Source organism: Puma concolor, chromosome C2, assembly GCF_028749965.1.
Source record: "Puma concolor isolate L17-30 chromosome C2, mPumCon1.1.hap2, whole genome shotgun sequence".
NCBI lineage: Eukaryota > Metazoa > Chordata > Mammalia > Carnivora > Felidae > Puma > Puma concolor.
In genome coordinates this window covers 54,489,162-54,513,492 of record NC_141675.1, presented here as the reverse complement: position 1 = coordinate 54,513,492, position 24,331 = coordinate 54,489,162, and the positions used below count along the sequence as shown (strand labels likewise).

At 37.9% G+C, this 24,331-nt stretch overlaps 2 protein-coding genes across 16 annotated transcripts in view; one reads left to right on the top strand and one right to left on the bottom strand.

Annotated features, from left to right (window-relative positions):
• IFT80 (intraflagellar transport 80) overlaps nt 1–7,848 on the top strand; it is a 143,652-nt gene extending 135,804 nt beyond the window's left edge. For all 5 annotated transcript variants that reach the window (XM_086674611.1, XM_086674610.1, XM_086674609.1 and 2 more), the window contains one exon: nt 7,397–7,848. In XM_086674611.1, coding sequence (XP_086530737.1) covers nt 7,397–7,507 — 111 coding nt within the window. In that variant the 3' untranslated portion in view covers nt 7,508–7,848. The remainder of the gene's footprint in view (nt 1–7,396) is intronic.
• Nucleotides 1–24,331, bottom strand: part of CC2H3orf80 (chromosome C2 C3orf80 homolog) — a 69,747-nt gene that overhangs the window by 28,505 nt on the left and 16,911 nt on the right. For 6 of the 11 annotated variants that reach the window (XM_086674622.1, XM_086674625.1, XM_086674624.1 and 3 more), the window contains one exon: nt 11,973–12,140. The exons of 2 other annotated variants lie outside the window; for them this stretch is intronic. The gene's annotated coding sequence lies outside the window, so the exon portion shown is untranslated. Of the gene's footprint in view, nt 1–3,229; nt 3,413–11,972; nt 12,141–24,331 lie in introns of all 11 variants that reach the window. 3 more of the 11 variants (XM_086674629.1, XM_086674631.1, XM_086674626.1) reach the window with 2 other exon arrangements.

Here is a 24,331-nt window from a genome sequence, read left to right as displayed (position 1 = left end):
CTTTCTTCCTTCCCAAGGGAATGGGGGCAGGACTGAAAATTCCTAGCTTCTAATCATGACTTGGTCTTTCTGGTGATCAGCCCTCATCTGGAAGCCATCCAAGGACTCTCCCAGAGTTGTCTCTTTAAAACAAAAGATGCTTCTATCACTCAGAAAGCCCCGTGTCAGGAACTGAGGTCAAAGACCAAATATTAGAACAAAAGATGTTCCTAGTGCTGTTATCACTTAGGAAACTACAAGAGTTCTAGGAGTTCTTTGCCAGAAACTGGGAGCAGCGACCAATATATGTATTTTCTATTGCCTCACACCATATTTAGAATACTGAGTGTCATGATCTGCAGTTTTGGACTTCAGAACAGCTCTCAAGGTAGTAAAGCCTTTGAAACCATTCTTGGAGTTCTGCAATGCAACTTCAGCATCTAGATCCAGGACAGACACAAGCTGTCTGTTTCTTGGTAGGAAGAGGTGTATTTTACAGATGCTCCACAGACTATTTGTTTCATTTGAAGCTTCACTATTAAAAATGAATCCTCTAGGGGCGCCTGGGTGGCGCAGTCGGTTAAGCGTCCGACTTCAGCCAGGTCACGATCTCGTGGTCCGTGAGTTCGAGCCCCGCGTCAGGCTCTGGGCTGATGGCTCAGAGCCTAGAGCCTGTTTCCGATTCTGTGTCTCCCTCTCTCTCTGCCCCTCCCCCGTTCATGCTCTGTCTCTCTCTGTCCCAAAAATAAATAAACGTTGAAAAAAAAAAATTAAAAAAAAAAAAAATGAATCCTCTAGGAGTTTGGGCTATGAGAGCTTGCTCTACTACTGGGACAAACTCAGGGTCCCTGGGACCTCTGAGGCCTACACTCTAATCCACAGAATAGGACAGCAGCCATCACCCCTACAGTGCTAAGCAGCCTAGAGAATCACCAATCACCTGATCTTTTTGTCATGGTTTTGAAAATATGATGATATGTTAAAACTGAGCACCCATGTTAAATTTACTTTATGGCATAATTTTAAGCAGATACATACTACTCTGCTTCCTCTTCATCATCCTTGCCATCAATATATTTTTCAGTATTTTCACATTAGGTGCTTTGGAGGACATAGAAAATATAACTCTTCCCCACAAATTTATAATTATTGTAATTTATAATTATTACATCATTATAATTAAAATTGTATTTTAGATAGTAAAAATTTAACATTTTTATCTTCTTTCTTATTATCTATGTAGTCAACTGTTAACCAAAATGTAATACTTCAATCACAAGAGTGGCAGAAATTTTCAGAGATTTTTTTAATCCTGAAACTATATAGGTTACTTTGACTACCTATGGTCCTACATTCTAGTATCCTTTTTTTTCCTCATAAATGTAATTTGGAAGCTAACTAGAAATTATAAAGCAGTATTTTAAGATGAAAATTATTTTTTACTCAAAAATTTCCCACTATTTATCTACCTTAGCCAAAATTTTGATTATATAAACATTTTATTTGCTAAGTGTTAAGAGAGCATTTTTAAAAACTAAGAAATTTATTCTAGATATCTAGTGAATTCTGGTGGGTTCATAGTACATAATGTGGAAGCTTATACGAAGTCAAAAGTTTCATATATGTTTGTATTCATGAGCCCTGAAATGTTATTTGGGCATTTCTAGTTTAAAATATGGAAACCTGGGATTTATACAAGGTGGACTGTCTTCTAAGATCCCAACTAGAGTCATTGTACCTGGTCTACAACAGTAAATATTTGTAAAATAATTTGTAAGTCGGCCAATAAAATTCACTTGAGGAATATACAATCTACCAAATATATTGTGTACAAGAAGAAAAGTAGAAGAACCAAGAAATGTTTAAAACATTATTCTAGGAGAAAGAAAACAGTGGAAATATAAACAAACCAACAACTTGGGAACAGACTTTCAGAAAGTATAGAATTTTGAAGAAGATGCAGAAGAGCCAGCACTCTAGTTCAGACAAACCATGTTAGGCATAGCTACTACCTGAGCTCTTTTGCAGGTTTTAAGGCCTTGTAATCTTATGATTATATATCTATATATGTATCTATCTATATCTATATCTATATCTGTATCTATATATGTATCTACATATATATCTATGTATCTATCTATATGTCTCTACATATATATCTACATATATATCTATATATGTATCTACATATATAGGTATCTACATCTATATCTATTATGTATCTACATATATATTGGTAGATGATAGTTCATCTGGTAGGTAGTTACTTATTCATTCAATATTTATTGAGTACTTTCTGCAGACAATGTACTCCCCTTCTATTTCAAATAGAAAAGTAAATATGGCAGACACTGACCCCAGCTTTATGAAGCTTGTATTCAGTGGAAGCTATAGTTAATTATACAGTTGTTAATTTCAATTGTGATCATTGGCTTGAAGATGCTATAAAACTTGATGGGTGGGGTTGCCTCAGTTGGTCAAGCATCTGACTTCAGCTCGTGTCATGATCTCGCAGTTCAGAAGTTCAAGCCCCACATCAAGCTGTCTGTTGTCAGTGTGAAGTCTGCTTCAGATCCTTTGTTCCCCCCTCTCTCTGCTCACTCCCCGCTCACGTTCTCTCTCTCAAAAATAATAAATAAACGTTAAAAAAAAACTTGATGTGTAGGGAACCTGATCTAGAGTGGTGGGGATTAGCAAAGACTTTCTAAGCAAGGCAAACAATATTTGAGCTGAACTCTAAAGAATAAATAGTAGAAGCTGACTGGATTTGGGGTGGGAGAGGAAGTGGGGGTGGGCATGTTCTAGGCAGAGAGAAAGCTCTTAAATGGGAAACAGTAAAGAACAAAAGGGAGATTAACTTGAGGGTTTCATAGGGCAAATTAAGGATTTTGGACTCTATGCTAAGACATATGTGAAGTCATTAAAAGGAGGTAACATGATTGCTTTTCCCTTTTAAAATCCTGATTCCTCAAAATAAATGGAAACTAAAGAGTTTTCCACAAAATTATCTTGAGTAGGGTTTTATCAGTGTTAAAGGATATATATGATAATAAGACCAAATGTGTGAGGTCTTGAAAGAATGGGAAGGAGTCCCTAGTAACTGCTCTGGATCCTGGGTACTGAGTAGTTGGAATATTGGTTGGGAACAGACATTGGAGGGTCTTAATACCATGTTAAGAGAATAGACTTCATAATGCAGGCAATGGGAAGGCTTGGAGGTTTGCAATCAAGAGAATGATTTGAAAGATACCTGTTGGTGTAGAAGATGGATCAGAGGTAAGGGTGGTGACTAGGAGATCAGTTAGGAGATTACTATAATAGTTTCACCAGGAGATGGTTGGGGTGGTAGTTAGGTTGGTTAGGCAAGACATTTGAGAACAACTTCAACATTTCTGGTGTGGTTGACTGGTAGATGGAGAGGGATGCCATTAATCTAGATAAGGAACAGTGAGAATATACAAGTTTTAGACCTTTTGAGTTTGAATACATGAAAATATACATTTTTTTTTGTTTGAAGTCCCTGTGGGATATCCAGATGGAGATATCTAATAGGCAATTGGAAATATAATTGTGAACATTGAAGGATACTGACAAAGAGGAATCAGGGCATGATAAATAAATTTATGGTCATGACCATGTAGGCATAGTTGAAAGTATGAAAGTTGATGTCATCTCCTAGGAAAGTATAAAAAAGTTGTGGTTGGAATCCTGGTGAATACAAATACTAACAGCTAAGAGGTTACCTAGGGAGGGGTACCTGGGTGGCTCAGTTGGTTGAGCGTCCAACTCTTGATTATGGCTCGTCCCCTCCATGCTGAGAGTGGAGCCTGCTTGAAATTCTCTCTCTCTCCCTCTGTCCCTCACCCTCTACCCTTCTCCCCCACTCACATGCACACATGCTCTCTCTCTCAAATAAATTTTTTAAAAATTAAGTAAAACAAAGTATAAATTACTTAAAAAAAAAGAGGTTGTCTAGGGAAAAGAAACAGGAGGAAAAAAAGACTGAGAACATTGAGAAAGGAGAGCACAAACCAGAAGAGAATGGTATTATATAGTCAGAGATTTTTCAAAGAACTTTGGTCAGCAAGATCTAGGGAATGCTTCTACATCAGGACCTTTTCCTTCCTTTTGTCAGTGTGCTCTTCCTCAGATATTCCCATGGACTCACTAATCTCCTTTAGGTCTTCACGTCAAATTCTCAGGGACATCTTTTCCTACCACTCTGTTTAAAATACAACACCCCCTTCCCCCAACTCCACTCCTGGCACTCAGTATTTCCTTTCCCTGTTTCCAAAACTCTTACCACTTCTCACATTTTATATATTTTTAGGGGCACCTGAGTGGTTCAGTCAGTTAAGCCCCCAACTTCAGCTCAGGTCGTGATCTCGCGGTTTGTGAGTTCAAGCCCCACGTCAGGCTTTTAAAGGGGCGCCTGGGGGGCTCAGTTGGTTGAGCATGTGACTTCAGCTCAGGTCCTGATCTCATGGTTCATGAGTTTGAGCCCCGCGTCGGGCTGTGTGCTGACAGCTCAGAGCCTGGAGCCTGCTTCCAATTCTGTGTCTCCCTCTCTCTCTCTGCCCCTCCCCTGCTCACGCTCTGTCTCCGTCTCTTTCAAAAATAAATGAACATTAAAAAAATTAAAAAAAGAATGCAACACCCCCTTCCCCCAACTCCACCCCTGGCACTCAGTATTTCCTTTCGCTGTTTCCAAAACTCTTACCACTTCTCACATTTTATATATTTTTATATCTTCCACTATTATTTGTCTTTGCTTATCTTTCTATGAAGACTGATTTTTATCAATTAATTCACTGCTGAAGCCTTGCACCTAGAACAATCCTTGGCGTATAGTAAGCACTAAATACTTATTGAATGAGTAATCGAATCATATGTAGGATGAGGAATGAAAACACTTGATGGTGGCTTTAGTGAAAAGTTCATGAAGTGTGGTAGGAGCACAGTCACATTATCGTGTTCTGAGGACAAAATGAGAGTCAGGAATGAGAAGAAGAACGAGGGTGGTAGTTTGCAGGGAGACAGAATTGAGGGGGAAGGATGATGAGCAGCAGCCAGTGTAGCAAGGAAATTGAAAATGTGAGTAATATAACTGAAGGCAGATGTCCCAGGGGAGTGGAAGAAGATGGGATCAGGGATGTATGTGACGAGGTCGGCCTGAGACAGAAGGGAAAGAGAGATGAATACAAATGTAGGTAAATTTGTGTGAAGAAGGAGATTAAGCAAATTCATGTCTGATGACCACTGTATTCTCTGGAAAGCCATTTGGTATGATTTTGAAATTACTTCTATGTGAATAAGAAGAATTTACCAGGGACTAGAATAAGAAGTGCCAAATAGTACTAACACACCCTATAATAGGAAAAGATGTGTCTTGGTGTAGAGATCAGTCACTTGAAAGCTGTCATGATGAGTACATCCTTATCTAAAACCCACTAGTAAAAGTATTCTAGTCCAAGAACTAAATTAGCAGTAGAACACTGTTCTAAAACTGGATAAATGCCAAAGTGAAAGTGAAGCATTCATTTTCAATAGGATAACTATCAACTGGCTCCCTCATTTGTACTCTAACAAGTGATAGAATAGATGGCATCAATTTACTTGATGGACTTCTGGTACAACAGAGCAACAGTTGCTCAGTGTACGGTCAATATATGGTTTTATTGTGATTGATCTGAGAAACATATGTAAGTCAATTTAAGGCTGGAAGAAGGCCAAGGCATTTATCAAGTTTTGTCTTTCTCTTTGCAAATGTTTTGTTAGACATAGAGTGTTTTGCCATTTAAAAATATCAAGTTCTGGCCTGATTGAAAATGGGTCTTTCAAATAGTCTTAACATTTGCTCTGCCTTTCAGTGAGCGGTCACTTGCATCTTACCACAGACATTCATCTTCTATGAGTGAGAGGGATTCTTTTAATTCATCCATTTTATATATTATTAGACTAGTATATGGAATTATCTCTTTTTTAAAGTGGCCAAAATATCCACAAATTACCATGCAGAAATTTAGATGAAAGATATTGAAATAAAAAAGAACCAATACTTTATCAACTTCCAGCATAAAAGAGGCACAAAGCCCTGATAAGGTTAAACTTATCTCCCAGTTACTTAAAATAAATCTGCTCAGGCAGCAAGTAGTACCTAAGTCTGGTTTAATGCTACTTATTTCACTCAACTCCCCTATATGAAGATGAAAACCTATTCACTTTTGGCTCAGTCTCAGGGGTTGGGGCTTATTTCATTGTAAATCGGAATTAGGTTAATCTAGGACCCAATTTTTCTGTACCTTGCCTGGGACAGCACACATTCCTAAAGTAGTCATCTCCAAATTTTTCTAAACAATAGAATGCTTTTTCCTAAAGAAATTGTTCACAGATGTCAGGGCAGAGTCCAAAGCTAACAGCAAGTATAATCAGCTTAGGGGAAAGGCAGGGTAGAAGGCATGGCTGGAAAAATGGCCCCATGTCAGTGGGGCATGTGACTTGATCTCCCGGTTTTGAGTCTGAGCCCCACGTTGGGCATAGAGATTAAAAAAAATGGAAACATAAAAATGGTACTTTTCAGTGATTGTTTTTACATGTCCCCCAGCCTTGATTATGCACTGCACTTTCTTTAATATCTTTTTGTTGTTGTCTAAACCATCACCATGTCTGTATTACTTTAATAGTTGTAAAGGAGTCCCTTTTTCAGAGTATGCTCAGGAGAAGCAAACGCTCCCCTATTCTTACTCATACCTAGGCTCTAATGGAAACCTCAGTGAAAAAAAAAAAGGTAAAATGCTAACCCATTTGAAACATGGCCTCATGGCTAGGGCCCTGTCCTTTTTTCCTCTTGTTTGGAGGAGAACAGTCCACCTTCTCCCCCTGTCCCTGAGGCACCTATGCAGAATCTGAAGGCTCCATGAGACTATTTAGATGTAGTTTTATCAACAGCTACAACTAGATTTTGGTGTTTTGAATCATGATGAGAATCTTTCCTTTTAATTGTGGTAATTGTTTTGTTTGGTCTTATTCTTAAAGGTATTTTTTATTTAAGCATTATTTCTTTTTTTTTTAACATTTGTTTATTTTTGAAAGACAGAGAGAGACAGAGAGTGAGTGGGAGAAGGGGAGAGAGAGGGAGGGAGACACAGAATCTGAAGCAGGCTCCAGGCTCTGAGCTGTCAGCACAGAGCCCGATGCGGGGCTCGAACCCACGAACCTGGAAACCATGACCTGCGCCGAAGTCGGATGCTTAACCAACTGAGCCATCCAGGCGCCCCTTAACTTGTCTTTCATGCTCTCTTTTTTCTCTAGTGATTTAGAAGCCATCATTCTATTTTTTGTTTACTCTTGGTTACCTTGGATCAAGCAAAACTGTGTTATACTATATCAGTATTTTTCTTCTTTTCTTCTTTTGCAGCTCCAAATAGATTGGGAGAAAATCAAAGCCAAAATTGAGATGGAAATTACCAAAGAACGAGAGCAATCATCAAGCAGCCAGTCCAGCAAGCATATAGGTCTAAAGCACTAATCCTTGCTTACCATTAAGAAATTTTACCTTTTGAAACATTCTGATTAACCAAGGATAATTGTATTTTTATTGCTAAAGAAAAAGGCAGAATCTTTAAGTATAAGTACTTGCTGTGTATTTACCACTAAAAATACATTCAGAAAGACTAAGCACAAAATAATTGATGCAGTTTCATCTTTTATATAGTTTAGTCCAATAATTAGCAAAATATTCTCATATACTTATGATACACCTATGTAGTATTGCTTACATTCCAGTTTTTGTCCATTATTTTATCCCTGAATCATCAGCATGAACAAATATTAATGCTCATAATAAAACATTGGACCCTTTAAAATGTATGATAGCATTAATTTTTATTTGACCACTAAATCATAAGATGTTCCAAAAGTTTACTTATGCAACAAAAATACATGAGGATGGATTTATGAAAATGTATAACAGTACATGCATTTGTACATCAGTATTCATAGGATTATTAACAGTAGCAAAAAGGACAAAAAAAAGATGTCTATCAACAGATGAACGGATAAACAAAATATGGTATATACATACAGTGGAATATTATTCAGCCTTTAAAGGGAAAGGAATTTTGATGCATGCTACAACATGGATGAACCTTGAAAATAATGCTAACTGAAATAACCCAGACTACTGAATGATCCCACTTATATGAGGTACCTAAAATAGGGAAGTTCGTTGAGACAGAAAGGAGAATAGTGGTTGCCAGGCATTGGAGGGAGGTGGATATGGGGCATTCTTGTTTAATGAGAACAGAATTCCTGTTTGGGATGAATGAGTTCTGGAAATGGACAGTGGCGATTATCGCACAGCATTGTGAATATACTTAATGCCACCGAATGGTACAGTTAAAAATGGTTAAAATGGTAAGTTATATATATATCTGCACCATAATTTTAGAAATATATCTAGAATGGACAAGAAATATTTTTCTCATTACTCTCCTGACTTGAGAATGTTCACTCACTAGGGTCCTGGAGTCTGAATTTGTGACAATCTCCTTAAATGATAAACCTGTTTGACTACTTTCAGTATGTCCTAAAATATTGCCACAGAAGCTTTTGAACATGAACCCAAATACTCCTTAGAAAGTCCTCCATAATGTAAATTTTGGAGAGGCATATTATAGAGTGGGTATACGCATATTCACTGGAAAATGATTACCTCTCTCATTTTCATTTTAATTAATGTATATTTATTTTATGAAAATGTTCTTGTCTTTTCAACATATTTCTTTTCTTTTCTGGAATGTTGAAATATTCTGTTCTTCAGATGCTGGGTACAAGAGTGAGTTTAGTTTGTGAAATATGATTGAGCAGTTTACTTATAAGTTGTACTTATTTATTAATGTTTTCTATATAATGTTATATTTCAATAAACAGTTTAAAAAGAAAAAATGATTAAAAGGGTAAATTTTATATCATATTTATTTTACTACAGTTTTAATAGTTAAAAAATATTATGAAAAATGTCTGCATTCTAACAATTCGGATACTAACAAGGTGTTCTACAATTCAATTCTGATACTACCCAGAGTCAGTGTCAGGTCCCATAAGTTAGAGGACAGCATTCCCAATTAGACTGTTCTTATTTCAATTGTCAGCCACATGCGGGGACCCCAGGATACCCACACTTCTGAGTTGGCAGCAAATTTGGGGGTTTCTACCATGCCCCCTTTGGGCTTGGTACTTCGAATGACTCACTGAAATGCTTTACTTTTAATTATAGTTTTATTATAAAAGATATAACTCAGGAGCAGCCAAGCAGAAGAGATGCATAAAGTCTAGGAGAAAAGTGAGGTCTGGGAGGGGTGGGGGATGGGGTTGGGGCATAGAGTTTTTCATTATGCCTTCTCTTTGTAGAGAGAAGAGAATCTAGGACCGTCATCCTCCCAGAACATTGATGTGTTCACCAATCGGGAAGCTCTTGTAGGACTTGCTGTTCTGGATTTCTTATCAGGGTTTTATTACATACGTGCAATTAATTAAATCACTGCCCATGTGATTGAAATCTTCCTCTCCCTGGAGGTCAGGTGGTTGAAAGTTTTAGCACTCTAACTATGTGGTTTTTCTGCTGACCGGTCCTCATCCTGAAGCTATCTAGCTTCCATAACACAGACATACAAAGACACACACACACACACACACACACACACACACACACACACACAGTCACCTAATTAGCATAAAAAAGGTGCTCCTATCACTCAGGAAATTCAAAGATTTTGAAAGCTCTGTACCACCCACCCCCTACACACCCCACCTCAGACCAGATATATTCAGACCATCCCCTGCTCTTTGACCATAGGATCTTCTATGGCAAAGGTACATACCTAACTGAGCATAAAAAATGTAGCAACATTTAGAGGAATCAATGTGGGGTAAGGATAGGGAGCTATTGATCAAGTTCCCAGTATGGTTATCTGTATCAGTATTATCTTCCCAACAATCCAAGTGGGTTATAGCATATCACATTATGATAGACATAAACTGAAAAATAAGAGCCAAAAGATTCTGGCACATTACTAGAATCCCATGCAGTCTCTAATAATTAGTCCAATAATCATCATATACAATGATCATAATGTCTCTCAGAGTGAGGGCACTTAGGTTTACAGGCTTCATTCCATGTGGTCTTGTCAAGTTCCAAAAGCAGGAGTGGTCTCAGCTTCACACTTTCAGGCGTTTGTTATAATTGAGTTAAGAGACAATATCTCTTGCTCTGAGCTTCTTTCCAAGCATTAATATTAGAAACACATTTTATTCACACTGCACAACACATTTATTCATACCTTTATTCTTAGCCACTATTCCTCCTCTTCATTTATACCCAAACCTTTTCACCTTTGAAAGGGACCTTAGGTTCAGCTAGACAATACAAGTCTAGCAAAGGCCTCCCCTGTAGTCTACTCCCATTCATATAGGGTAGGGTTATACAGGTACAGGACTAGTGGGCTATTTCTACCAATAGGCAATATAACTGGATTCATTAGCCCCAATGTTGCCAGATAGAGTGAAAGGACAGCTCACCCATCAGGCCCTTGGGAATTCTGATATAAATATTTTTAAACAATTTGTTCCTTAGGAATCATTCCTGCTTCCAGCAATATAGTTGCAGCCTTGGCCCAGGGACCACTGTATGAGGTAGGAAAAAGAAAGTTAAGTGTGATAATGGGAAAGGAAAAAAAAAGTATAGTTGTCATACCAGCATCCTCCCCCTATCTCCCCCTTCCCCATTTGGACAACCAGTGTTTCAATTGCCTGTTCTAATACTTTACCAAAGTATTACCCTGAGGAAGATACCGTCGTCCTCCCTTATCTGCGGTGTTGATTTCCAGTTTTAGCTAACCATGGTCAACTATGGTCCAGAAGCAGGTATTCCTCCTTCTGACCTACTGTCAGGTCAATAGTAGCCTAACACTAATGTCACAATGCCTATGTCATTCACCTCACTTTATCTCATCATGGAGGCGTTTTATCATCTCACATTATCACAAGAAGAAGGGTGAGTACAGCACAATAAGATGTTTGAGAGAGAGAGAGACCACATTCACATAACTTTTATTATAGTGTATTCTTATAATTCTATTTCCTTAGTAGTTATTGTTAATCCCTTACTGTGCTTCATTTATAAATTAAACTTTATCATAGGGATGTAGGTATAGGAAAGAACATAGTATATTTAGGGTTTGGTACTTATCACACTTTCAGGTATGCATTGAGGGTCTCAGAACATAGCCCTGCGGATAAAGGCAGACTACTATATCTCTCTGCCTATTGTTGGATATGATGGACTGTAAAGTGTGTTCCTTGGTCTGAAGAAATGTGATTCAGTGGTCCAAATCTGTGCAATATCTTCCGCTCCACTTCTTTTATAGTACTCTGAGCATTTGCATCTACCACTGGGTCAGCAAAGCACAACCCAGAGTCAGTGTCTATTTCTGTCAGGACCCACTTGTAGCCCTCCAGGGTTACAGGCATCAGTCTGATCAGTGTGACTCGTCAGCTATGTATCAGGGCTGTCCCCCACTCCCCAGGAATCTTCCCCATAGCCATCTGCAGCCTCTAAATCTCTCTTGTTGGCAGACAAAACAGTTCTTGTTGTCATTTTGTGCCTCGGAGGGTACAAAAGGAATATGTCTAGATTTGGCCCATCCCTGCATTGTTTCAGTCCACTCCCTTCATTAACCCAAGTGGCTACCTCAAGTGAGCACACCAGGGTATCTGCTCATTGATTCTAATCATCTTCTGATTCTGGAAGGGGGTTCTTCTGATGGGCACTGACGTGGCCCACTTTAATGCACCCTTCAGATTCCCATAGTGATTTCCATGGGGCCATGCCCAGTAAGGGCACCCCCCTTTATAGGCTAACCTTCCATTGCCCTTTTGACTGACCATAAGGGTAAACAGCATGCAGTGCAGCTCACCAACCCCATTTGTTTTACCTTTTTTAGTCAGAGTGGTGGCCTTCCAAACAGCATGTTGTGTGTTCATGATGAAACTGCCGTCTATCAGCCGAGCAGCTATTTGTTAGTCAGTTGAGAGCTGTTCACAGGGCACCGTTCAAGTGATGATTGAATCCTGCAGCTCTTCACATGGTTCCAGAGTCATTCCTGAGGAAAAGAGTCCACCTGCTCAGGAATATGCTGTGTAACTCCATGCATTCCCCTGCTGGTGTGTTCCTACACAAACCATTTCCATTTTGTTATAGAACTCTTCTGGGCACTGCCTTCCTCATTAGAGTGTTTGTCTGATATCACCCAAGACATCCTGGATATTTCAGGTTTCAGGATTATTTTATGTTCTTCATTCAGAGGCAGTTTCAATTAGTGTCTCATAGCAAGCTAGTAATTGCTCCTCCAAATGGAAATTCTCTAGTTCAAAATCCCAGTAGTCATGTCTGGGAGGTGCTTACGGGCTTTTGTGATAAGGCATAGTTTACATTCCACATGTGGCTATTATGTGGAGGATTTGTCCCTAACAGCACCCTAGCTTCTGTTCTATATTACATGGGCCTGGCCAATCTTATTCATTCCCATTTTACATGTTTAATGAATATGGCTTGAAGGAAGGATGTACATGCCTTCTGTTTTATAATGCTAGGTAATTTTCCCCAGACACAATATCCATTCCCATAATTCATTCAGATAAGAGTCATAACCACTTCACATAAAGCTTGTTCCAATATATCAGTTTTTGTCCAGATTGTCACCTTAATCCCATCAACTCTTGCATTTCTCTGCCCTCTCCTCATGGAATCTGGTCACATCATTCTCCCAGCATATCAGTGTGTTCACCAACTGGGAGGATTCTCCCAGTGTCAATGTCCCAGGGTTTGTTTTGTTTGTTTGTTTAAAAAGGGATTCATTACACAGGCATGCTTAATAAAATCACTGGTCTTGTGATTAATATCCAGGCTTCATCCTCTCCCTGGAGGCCAGGTGGCTGGAAGATCTAGTCCTCTAATCATCTGGCTGGTTTTTCTGGTGACCAGCGCCCACCCTGGAGCTATCTAGAGGCTTCTAGAGTCACTTTATTAGCATAACACACTTCCATCTCTCAGGAAATTCCAAGGGCTTTGGAAGTTTTGTGCCAGAAGTGGGGGGACAAAGACCAGAGATATTCTTTTATTAAATCACAATATAACTTTCAGTTATATGTTCTTTGGTCTTATGCTTCAAAAAATATCTATTGTAGAAGTTTCTTGTTTGGTTTAAACTAATAATTTCAGGGGCGCCTGGGTGGCGCAGTCGGTTAAGCGTCCGACTTCAACCAGGTCACGATCTCGCGGTCCCTGAGTTCGAGCCCCGCGTCAGGCTCTGGGCTGATGGCTCAGAGCCTGGAGCCTGTTTCCGATTCTGTGTCTCCCTCTCTCTCTGCCCCTCCCCCGTTCATGCTCTGTCTCTCTCTGTCCCAAAAATAAATAAACGTTAAAAAAAAAAAAATTAAAAAAAATAAACTAATAATTTCATACATTTTGGGTGGCTTGATCTAATTTAGTGTTTTTTTATGTATGTATAAGTATTTTGTATATTTCATAAACATTAAAGAAGATTGTTTATGCAGAATACCTGGGGTCTGGCCCTGTTACAGATGAATGGTATTTTGAGGGCATTATGATCCCTCCAAAAATGCTTTGGTACAGAGAGTATGGTATGTAATATGGAACATAAGTTATAACAAAAAGTAAGCAAGTTTTAAAGCAAGCATATTTTAGAAAATGGATTACCATAGCAAACAGTTACCATGAGTATATCTTCAAACATTTTGTACATATAGAAAATATATTCATTTCTGAAAATGTATGCTACATAAATTCTGTTTAGATAAATACCTCAATCATATTTTCCTTGTAAATTCTTACACTGAAAAAAAATCAGAATTTACAAGGTATACAGCATAAAAAGGTAATATCCATAATAAAAATATACGTATTTCTATTTGTTCTGCAGATTTGTTGATCTGTAGATAGAATTGTGGCAGAATCCCTTGTAGAATTTCTGTAAAGACCATCTGCAGAAGCCAAAGACAAGGTGATGAAAGCAACTCTTTCAAAAAGACCTGTCTTGGGGCACCTGGGTGCCTCAGTCGGTTAAGTGTCCAACTTCGGCCCAAGTCATGATCTCCAGGTTCGTGGGTTCAAGCCCTGTGTCAGGCATTGTGCTGACAACTCAGGGGCTGGAGTCTGCTTCGGATTCTGTGTCTCCTTCTCTCTCTGTCCCTTCCCTGCTCACGCTCTGTCTCTCTCAAAAATAGCCATTAAAAAAATAAAAGACCCATCTTTACCTTCTCCTTGCCCACAGCGTGTATATTATCAGTATCTCCTGCTTAGTGGTAAATGACCTCTGGTCCAAAAAAATTATGAGATTTTCACCTTCTTTGCCTGTAACAAAGTCATTTTCTCATTCTGCTTGCTTTACTCTAAAACTTCTCTGTCCGTACAACTTGGTTTGAGCTGTTGGACATCACTGTCTGGCCATCATATGCTTACTATGCACTGTGCATAATTTTTTAAATGTAGTGATTTCTACAATAGACCGTTTCCAAACATTTTAGAGTAATACAACTTTTCAGATGTTTCTAGATGTTCTAGATGATCCAAAATGGTCTTCTAAGGGGCACCTGGGTGGCGCAGTCGGTTAAGCGTCCGACTTCAGCCAGGTCACGATCTCGCAGTCCGTGAGTTCGAGCCCCGCGTCAGGCTCTGGGCTGATAGCTCAGAGCCTGGAGCCTGTTTCCGATTCTATGTCTCCCTCTCTCTCTGCCCCTCCCCCGTTCATGCTCTGTCTCTCTCTGTCCCAAAAATAAATAAACGTTGAAAAAAAAAATTAAAAATAAAATGGTCTTCTAATAATCTTCTACTGTAAAGTAACATAGTTTTCTTTTTAATGTGTATTTTTGAGAGAGAGAGAGAGAGAGCGAGCACGAGTGGGGGAGGGGCAGAGAGAGAGGGAGACACAGAATCTGAAGTAGGCTCCAGGCTCTGAGCTGTCAGCACAGAGCCCGATGTGGAACTCGAACTAACAAACCACGAGATCATGACCTGGACAGAGGTTGGACACTTAACTAGAGTTTGCAAGTCAGGAAACTCCACATGTCTAGCATGAAATGTTAGAATGTCATCTCACTGAGATTGAGTAACATTTATAATGTGCTAGATTAAATTAGAATTTTTATATACCCATAATAGTAAAATCTGCCAGTTTGCCAGTATCACTCCCCCCCCCCCCCCCCGCTTTTCAATAGGTACCATTAACATATTATTTTCTCTTCATTTTCTGTGTTTTTAAGGTCGATGCAAACAAAATATGCACAACAAAATGCACAAAGTATAATCTTTTTCTACCTGCTATGTGTTCTGAATGGCTGTGTCACAAAAGGTAACCTTAAAAAGCATTATACTAATGAATTCAGGAGTATAATGAATTTGTCTCTGACTTAACAGAAATAGTAAATAGTATTTGCAATGAAACTAAAATTCTGTTGTATAAGTCTAGTAACATTACTCAGTCAAAATAGTGACAAAATCAGTCAGAATAAAAACATTATAATTAAAAGTCAATAAAATTCCTTTTTGTGGCACTTGTTTGCCCAGAATAAAATCTTTTTTCTCATTATTGGGACACCTGGTTGGCTCAGTCAAAGAAACATATGGCTTTTGATCTTGGGGTCGTGAGTACAAGCCCCATGTTGGGTATAGAAATCACTTAAAAATAAATAAATAAATAAATAAATAAATAAATAAATAACTTAAAAAAATTGTTTTTTCTCATTCTTGACGAATACCTACACTTCAAACACCAAAATTCATTTATTCAATATGTCACCTACTGTGGCCTGGGCACTGTTCCAGGTGACAGAGACACAGTAGTGAGGAAAACAAATATTTTGGTCCTCTTGTGAAGCTGACATTTTAGTGGGAAGGAGACAGACCATAAACAAATAACTAAAAAAATATGGCATGTCAGATACCAACAAGACAAAGCACAAAGCAGATAGAAAGCTGCTGGGGGGATGTGATTTAAAATAGTGTGTAATGGGAAGGTGTCACTGAAAACGTAATTTGAGCAAACACTTCAAGGAAGTGATGATCAATTTAAATTTCTGCCAAATAACATATAGGAAAACCATCAAATAAAATTCCTATTCTATGAGTTTATGTTATCCTTCTCTAACTTAATTTAAAATGTGCTAATCTATAAAAGTAATTCTGCATGGTTTTGACATTATTAGTATCATCAATCATACATAACGTGGCTTACCTCTGAATTTATTTACATGGTCATAATAATGTAAACACTGAATATTTATCTAAAATTATAATTATTCAGGTCCATAATCCCATATCCAAAACCCTTGGGCCAAACATGTTTCAGAATTTAAATTTGTTTAAGAAATACAATGGCTATTCAAAATTTTTTGTAATACAGCACATAGTTTATTACAAAACATCCCCAGAAGGGTCTTAGCTATCACTCCCTACTCAACCATATTGATATTTCTGCAGTGTAACATGAATATTTACATTAAGCAATAGGAATAAAATTAGAAGTAGTTTCTCATCAGTTCTGCTGTCAAATGAGTTCAGGTTGGGTGAATTATGAAACAGTGTTTTGGATCTAGAATTGGGGATAAGGGATTGTGGGCTTGTTTTGGAGGAAATGGGATGCACATGTTGGAGAGGGATAAATGGAAGGGTAATAAAAAGGGGGGGAAATCTACATTTTTCATAGTGGCAAGGCAATAAATGCCAAAAAAATCAAGAAATAATAAACATGTTATTTAGTGATGTAGCCATAAATAGCAAAAGAGCCAGCTAAAGGAGTTGAAAATGGTTGCTTCTAGGGAGGGGGACATCAAGAAGTCCAGTCCTGCTGTTTTTCACAGCCTTAACTATTTTCATAGCCTTAACTATTTCCCTACTTAAATATGTGCATGTAGAAATTTGACAAAAACAGATTCTTAAAAAGTCACTGGTTAAGAGAAAGTATGCAAAGCACGTGTCTGACAAAGTACTTGCACCAGAATATATAAAGAATTATCAAATCTGAATGTAAAAAATAAAATAAAATAATAAAGAAACAATTATAAAATGGGCAAGAGACATGAACAGACATTTTACCAAAGAGGACATACGATGGCAAATTATGCACATGAAAAGGTATTCAACATCTTAGCCATTAGGGAAATGCAAACTGAAACTCCAACAATCAGAATGGCTAAAATAAACTGGTGGTAACACCAAATGCTGGCAGGGATGCAGAGAAGCTGGATCACTCATATATTGCTGGTAAAAACGAATGTTACAGCTAGTAGGAGAAGAAGTAAGGCAGTTTCTGGCAATACTAAATAAACATGCACATACCATATGACCCAATGATTACACTCTTGGCTTTTTATCCCAGAGAAACAAAAATGTTCATAGTAGCTCAATTCATAATACTAAGAACTGAAAACAATGCAAACATGCTTAGATGGGTGAATGGTTTAACAAATTGTGGTACATCCATATCATGAAATACTACTCAGTAGTTAAAATGATTGCTACACACAACAGCTTGGGTAGATGTCTAGGGAATTATAGTAAAGATTATTTACTATATGATTCCATTTATATAATGTTCTTAAAAATAACAAAACATAGAGGTGGAGAACAGACTAGTGGATGCTAAAAGTTAAGGATTAATTAGAGGGGGTGTATGTGGCTATGAGTCTATAAAGGCTAGCATGAGAAGCTCTGTAAAAATAGAATAAATCTGTATCTTGATTGTGGTGGTGCTTACAGGAAGCTACACATGTGATAGGATTGCATGGAAACAAAAACCTTACCTGCAAAATAGCATTATATATATTTACTATGAATACATCTCTATGTAGTAAAATTATACAGAGAATATTCTGGAAGGATACTTACTACACAGTGGTTAAATCTCAAGTTGAAGGAGTGGACAGGGATTGAGGGTAGGAGTGGTTAGAGGGGATTTTGTTGTAAAATTTCTTCTTTTTAAATTGTATTTATTTTTTTAATGTTTATTATTATTATTATTATTATTATTGTTATTATTATTATTTTTAATTTACATCCAAGTTAGCATATAGTGCAATAATGATTTCAGGAGTAGAATCCAGTGATTCATCCCCAGCATACAACACCCAGTGCTCATCCCAACAAGTGTCTTCCTTAATGCTCCTTGACCATTTGGCGCAACCCTGCCAGCACCCTCTCAGTTAGTTCTCTGTATTTATGGTTTGTTCCCCTCACTGTTTTTATATTAATTTTGCTTCCCTTCCCTTATGTTCATCTGTTTTGTATCTTAAGTTCCACATATGAGTGAAATCATATGATATTTGCCTTTCTTTGAGGGTCTAATTTTGCTTAGTATAATATACTCTAGTTCCATCCATGTTGTTGCAAATGGCAAGATTTCATTCTTTTTGATTGCCAAGTAATACTTCATTGTGTGTGTGTGTGTGTGTGTGTGTGTGTGTGTGTGTGAGATGTCTTCTTTATCCATTCATCTGTTGATGGACATTTGAGCTCTTTCCATACTTTGGCTATTGTCAATAGTGCTGCTATAAACATTAGGGTGAATGTGCCCCTTCAAAATAGCACTCCTGTATCCTCTGGATAAATACCTAGTAGTGCAATTGCTGGCTCATAGGGTAATTATATTTTTAATTTTTTGAGGAATCACCACATTGTTTTCCAGAGTGGCTGCACCCGTTTGCATTCCCACCAGCAGTGCAAAAGAGTTCCTCTTTTTCCATAATCTTGCCAACATCTGTTGTTGCCCTGAGTTGTTAATGTTAGCCATTCTGACTGGTGTGAGGTGGTATCTCATTGTGGTTTTGATTTGTATTTCCCTGGTGACAAGTGATGTTGAGCATTTTTTCATGTGTCGGTTGGGCATCTGAATGTCTTCTTTAGAGAAGTGTCTATTCATGTCTTTTCCCCATTTCTTCATGGGATTATTTGTTTTTTGGGTGTTGAGTTTGATAAGTTCTTTATAGATTTTGGATACTAACCCTTTACTGATAGGTCATTTGCAAATATCTTCTCCCATTCTGTCGGTTGCCTTTTAGTTTTGCTGATTGTTTCCTTCACTATGCAGAAGCTTTTTATCTTGATGAGGTCCCAATAGTACATTTTTGCTTTTGTTTCCCTTGCCTCCAGAGACATGTTGAGTAAGAAGTTGCTGTGGCCGAGGTCAAAGAGGTTTTTGCCTGCTTTCTTCTCAAGGATTTTGATGGCTTCCGGTCTTACATTTAGGTCTTTTATCCATTTTGAGTTTCTTTTTGTGTATAGTGTCAAAAAGTGGTCCAGGTTCAATCTTCTACATGTCGCTATCCAGTTTTCCCAGCACTATTTGCTGAAGAGACTGTCTTTATTCCATTGGATATTCTTTCCTACTTTGTCAAAGATTAGTTGGCTATATGTTTGTGGTCCATTTCTGGGTTCTCTATTCTGTTCCATTGATCTGAGTGTCTGTTTTTGTGCCAGTACGGTACTGTCTTAATGATTACAGCTTTGTAATACAGCTTGAAACCCGGAATTGTGAAGCCTCCAGCCTTGGTTTTCTTTTCCAGGATTGCTTTGGCTATTCGTGGTCTTTTCTGGTTTCATACAAATTTTGGGATTGTTTGTTCTAGCTCTGTAAAGAATGCTGGTGTTATTTTGATAGGGATTGCATTTGAATATGTAGATTGCTTTGGGTAGTATCAATATTTTAACAATATTTGTTCTTCTAATCCATGGGCATGGAATATTTTTCCATTTTTTGTGCCTTCTTCAATTTCTTTCGTAAGATTTCTATAGTTTTCAGTGTATAGGTTTTTCACCTCTTTGGTTAGATTTATTCCTAGATATTTTATGGATTTTGGTGCAATTGTAAATGGGATTGATTCCTTGATATCTCTTTCTGCTGCTTCATTATTGGTGTATAGAAATGCAACTCATTTCTGTGCATTGATTTTACACCCTGTGACTTTGCTGAATTCATGGATCAGTTCTAGCAGCATTTTGGTGGAATCGTTTGCATTTTCCATATAGAGTATCATGTTATCTATGAAGAGTGAAACTTTGACTTCCTCCTTGCCAATTTGGATGACTTATTTTTTTTTAACTTTTTAAAAAATGTTTATTTTTGACAGAAAGAGACTGAGCACAAGCAGGGGAGTGGCAGAGAGAGAGTCACACACACACACACAGAATCCAAAGCAGGCTCCAGGCGCTGAGCTGTCAGCACAGCCCGATGTGTGGTTCGAATTTGTGAACCATGAGATCATGATCTGAGCCTCGTCAGATGACTAACGGACTGAGACACCCAGGGATGCCTTTTATTTCTTTGTGTTATCTGATTGCTGAGGCTAGGGCTTCCAATACTATGTTGAATAACGGTGGCAAGAGTGGACATCCCTGTCATGTTCCTGACCTTAGGGGGGAAGCTCTCAATTTTTCCCCATTGAGGATATTAGCAGTGGGTCTTTCATATATGGGTTTTAGGATCTTGAGGTATGATCCTTCTATCCCTACTTTCTTGAGGGTTTTTATCAAGAAAGGATGCTGTATTGTGTCAAATGCTTTCTCTGCATCTGAGAGAATCATGTGGTTCTTATCCTTTCTTTGATTAATGTGATGTATCACATTGATTGATTTGTGGATATTGAACCAGCCCTGCATCCCAAGAATAAATCCCACTTGGTCGTGGTGCATAATTCTTTTAATATATTGTTGGATCCTGTTGGCTAGTATCTTGTTGAGAACTTTTTGCATCCATGTTCATTAGGGAAATTGGTCTGTAGTTCTTTTTTGTGGAGTCTTTGTATGGTTTTGGAATCAAGGTAATGCTGGCCTCATAGAATGAGTTTGGAAGTTTTCCTTCCATTTATATTTTTTGAAACAGCTTCAAAAGAATAGGTGTTAATTCTTCTTTAAATGTTTGGTAGAAGTCCCCTGGAAAGCCATCCAGCTCTGGACTCTTGTTTTTTGGGGAGATTTTTGATTACCAATTCAATTTCTTTACTGGTTATGATTCTGTTCAAATTTTCTATTTCCTCCTGTTTCAGTTTTGGTAGTTTATATGTTTCTAGGAATTTATCCATTTCTTCCAGATTGCCCAATTTGTTGGCATATAACTGTTCATAATACTCTCTTCTTATTGTGTTTCTGCAGTGTTGCTTGTGATCTCTCCTCTTTCATTTGTGATTTTATTGATTTGGGTCCTTTCCTTTTTCTTTTTGATCAATCTGGCTAGGAGTTTATCAATTTTGTTAATTCTTTCAAAGAACCAGCCCCTGGTTTCATTTATCTGTTCTACTGTTTTCTGTTTTTGTTTTGTTTGTTTGTTTATTTTTTGGTTTCAATAGCATTGATTTCTGTTGTAATCTTTATTATTTTCCTTCTTCTGCTGGTTTTGGGTTTTATTTGCTGTTCTTTTACCAGCTTTTAAGGTGTAAGGTTAGGTTGTGTATCTGAGACCTTTCGTTCTTTTTAGGAAAGCCTACGTTGCTATATACTTCCCTTTTATGACCGCTTTTGCTGCACCCCAGAATTTTGGGGCTGTGGTGTTTCATTGGCTTCTATGTACTTTTTAATTTGTTCTTAAACTTCTTGGTTATTAACCCATTCATTCTTGGTTAGTAGGATGTTCTTTAATCTCCAAGTATTTGTTGTCTTTCCAAATTTTTTCTTGTGGTTGATTTTGAGTTTCATAGTGTTGTGGTCTGAAAATATGCATGGTATGATCTCAAGCTGTTTGTACTTGTTGAGAGCTGATTTGTGTCCCAGTATGTGACTACTCTAGAGAATGTTCCATGTGCACTCGAGAAGAATGTGTATTCTCCTGCTTTAGGATGAAATGTTCTGAATATTTGTTAAGTCCATCTGGTCCAGTGTGTCATTCAAAGCCATTGTTTCCTTGTTGATTTTCTGCTTAGATGATCTATTGTCCATGCTGTAAGTGGGGTGTTGAAGTCCCCTACTATTATGATATTATTGTCAATGAGTTTCTTTATGTTTGTGATTAATTGATTTATATATTTAGGTGCTTCCATGTGGGTTGGGGGCACAAATGTTTATAATTGTTAGATCTTCTTGGTGGATAGACCCCTTGATTATGATATAATGCCCTTCTTCATCTCTTATTATAGTTTTTATTTTAAAATCTAGATTGTCTGATATAAGTATGGCTACTCCAGCTTTCTTTTGGTGACCATTAGTATGATAGATGGTTCTTCATCTGCTTTCAATCTGATGGTGCCTTTAGGTCTAAAATGGGTCTCTTGTAAACAGAATATAGATGGATCTTGTTTTCTTATCCATTCTGTTACCCTATGTCTTTTGATTGGGGCATTTAGTCCGTTGACATGTAGAATGAGTACTGAAAGATATGAATTTATTACCATTGTGTTACCTGTAGTGTTGGAGTTCCTGGTGATGTTCTCTGGTCCTTTCTAGTGTTTGCTGCTTTTGTTCTTTTTTGTTTTGCTTCATCTTTTCTCCCCTTAGAGAGTCCCCCTTAAAATTTCTTGCAGGGCTGGCTTAGTGGTCACGAACTCCTTTAGTTCTTGCTTGTCTGGGAAACTCTTTATCGCTCCTTCTATTTTGAATGATAGCCTTGCTGGATAAAGAATTCTTGGCTGCGTATTTTTCTGTTTCAGCACATTCAGTGTATCCTGCCACTCCTTTCTGGCCTGCCAAGTTTCTGTGGATAGGTCTGCTGTGAGCCTGATCTGTCTTCCCTTATAGTTTAAGTACTTTTTTTTTTCCCTTGCTGCTTTCATAATTCTATCCTTGTCTGTGTATTTTGTGAATTTGACTATGATATGCCTTGTTGATGGTCTATTTTTGTTGAATCTAATGGGAGTTCCCTGTGCTTCTTGGATTTTGATGTCTGTGTCTTTCCCCAGTTTAGGAAAGTTTTCTGCTATGATTTGTTCACATAAACCTTCTACCCCTTTTTCTCTCTCTTCATCTTCTGGGATTCCTATGATTCAGCTGTTATTCCTTTTAATGAGTCACTGAGTTCTCTAATTCTTATATCCTGCTCTTTCGCCTTAGTTTCCCTCTTTTTTCTGCTTCATTATTCTCCATAATTTTGTCTTCTATATTGCTGATTCACTGCTCTGCTACATCCATCCTTGCCTCTGTGGCATCCATTTGAGGTTGCATCTCAGTTATAGCATTTCTAATTTCGTCCTGACTTGATTTTACTTCTTTTATATCTGCAGAAAGGGAGTCTATGCTTTTGTCAACCCCAGCTAGTATTCTTATTAAAGTGATTTTAAATTCTAGTTCAGACATCTTGCTTATATCTGTGTTTATTAAGTCCTTGGCTGTCATTTCTTCCTGTTCTTTCTTTTGGGATGAATTCCTTCTTTTCATCATTTTGGAAGAAGCAAAAGAATTACTAAAATAAACATTAAAAATTAAAAAATTAAAAACAACACAAAAAATAAAATAAAGGAAGCTATATCCTAGGTGTGTTTTGATCTGGTTGCTGAAAGAAGCTTGATAGAATAGAGAGAAAAGGAAAGAAAAAAAAGGAAGAAAACTTTAAAAAAAAGTATACAATAAAATAGAATAAAATGAAATAAGGTAAAATAGAATGAAAATTTACAAAAAGAAATAAAGAATATAGTTAAAATTTTTTAATAAAAACAGAAAATAAAAATAAAATTTTTCACTATCTGTATCCAAGAATAAGAAAAGAAAAGCAAAAGAAAAAAATGAATAGTTGGACCAGTGAACAGGATGAAATCTGAATGAAATTACATCCAGTTTCCCCTAGAAGTCAAACTATGAAGCACTTTATAGTCTGTACACTAAGCAGGTGGAGAGACTATTGGTTGTCCTGTAGGGCTTGGTTGCCGCAGTTGGACGGGGCTCAATGTAACGGCTCCATTCTCCACTAGGTGGCGTTTCTTAGCTTATGGTGGTAGATTGGTGTGGTGCTTGTGTGCATGTATGTGCAGGCATGGGAGAAGAGAAAATGGAGTCACCCAGCTTCCCAGTCACTAGCATCAGAATCTGTGCTCTCAGCGACTAGCCACCAGACACTCCTCCTTTGTCTCTGGCTTCCGTCCACTCCTGCTTCTACACTGTCCATGTCCACGTCCAAGCCGTCAGCCTGCCAGGCAGCACCTCTCTCCCAAATTTTATCCAACGGGGCTGTTTCCTAACCCCTCACTTCTGAAGGCCCTGCAGCTTTGGCCCACTCCGATCCTCTAGGGGAGGGTCTCACCGAGCAATGGCCGGGTGCCGGTTTACCCCCAGGAACACTCGAGTGATCACGCTGCTGCAGAG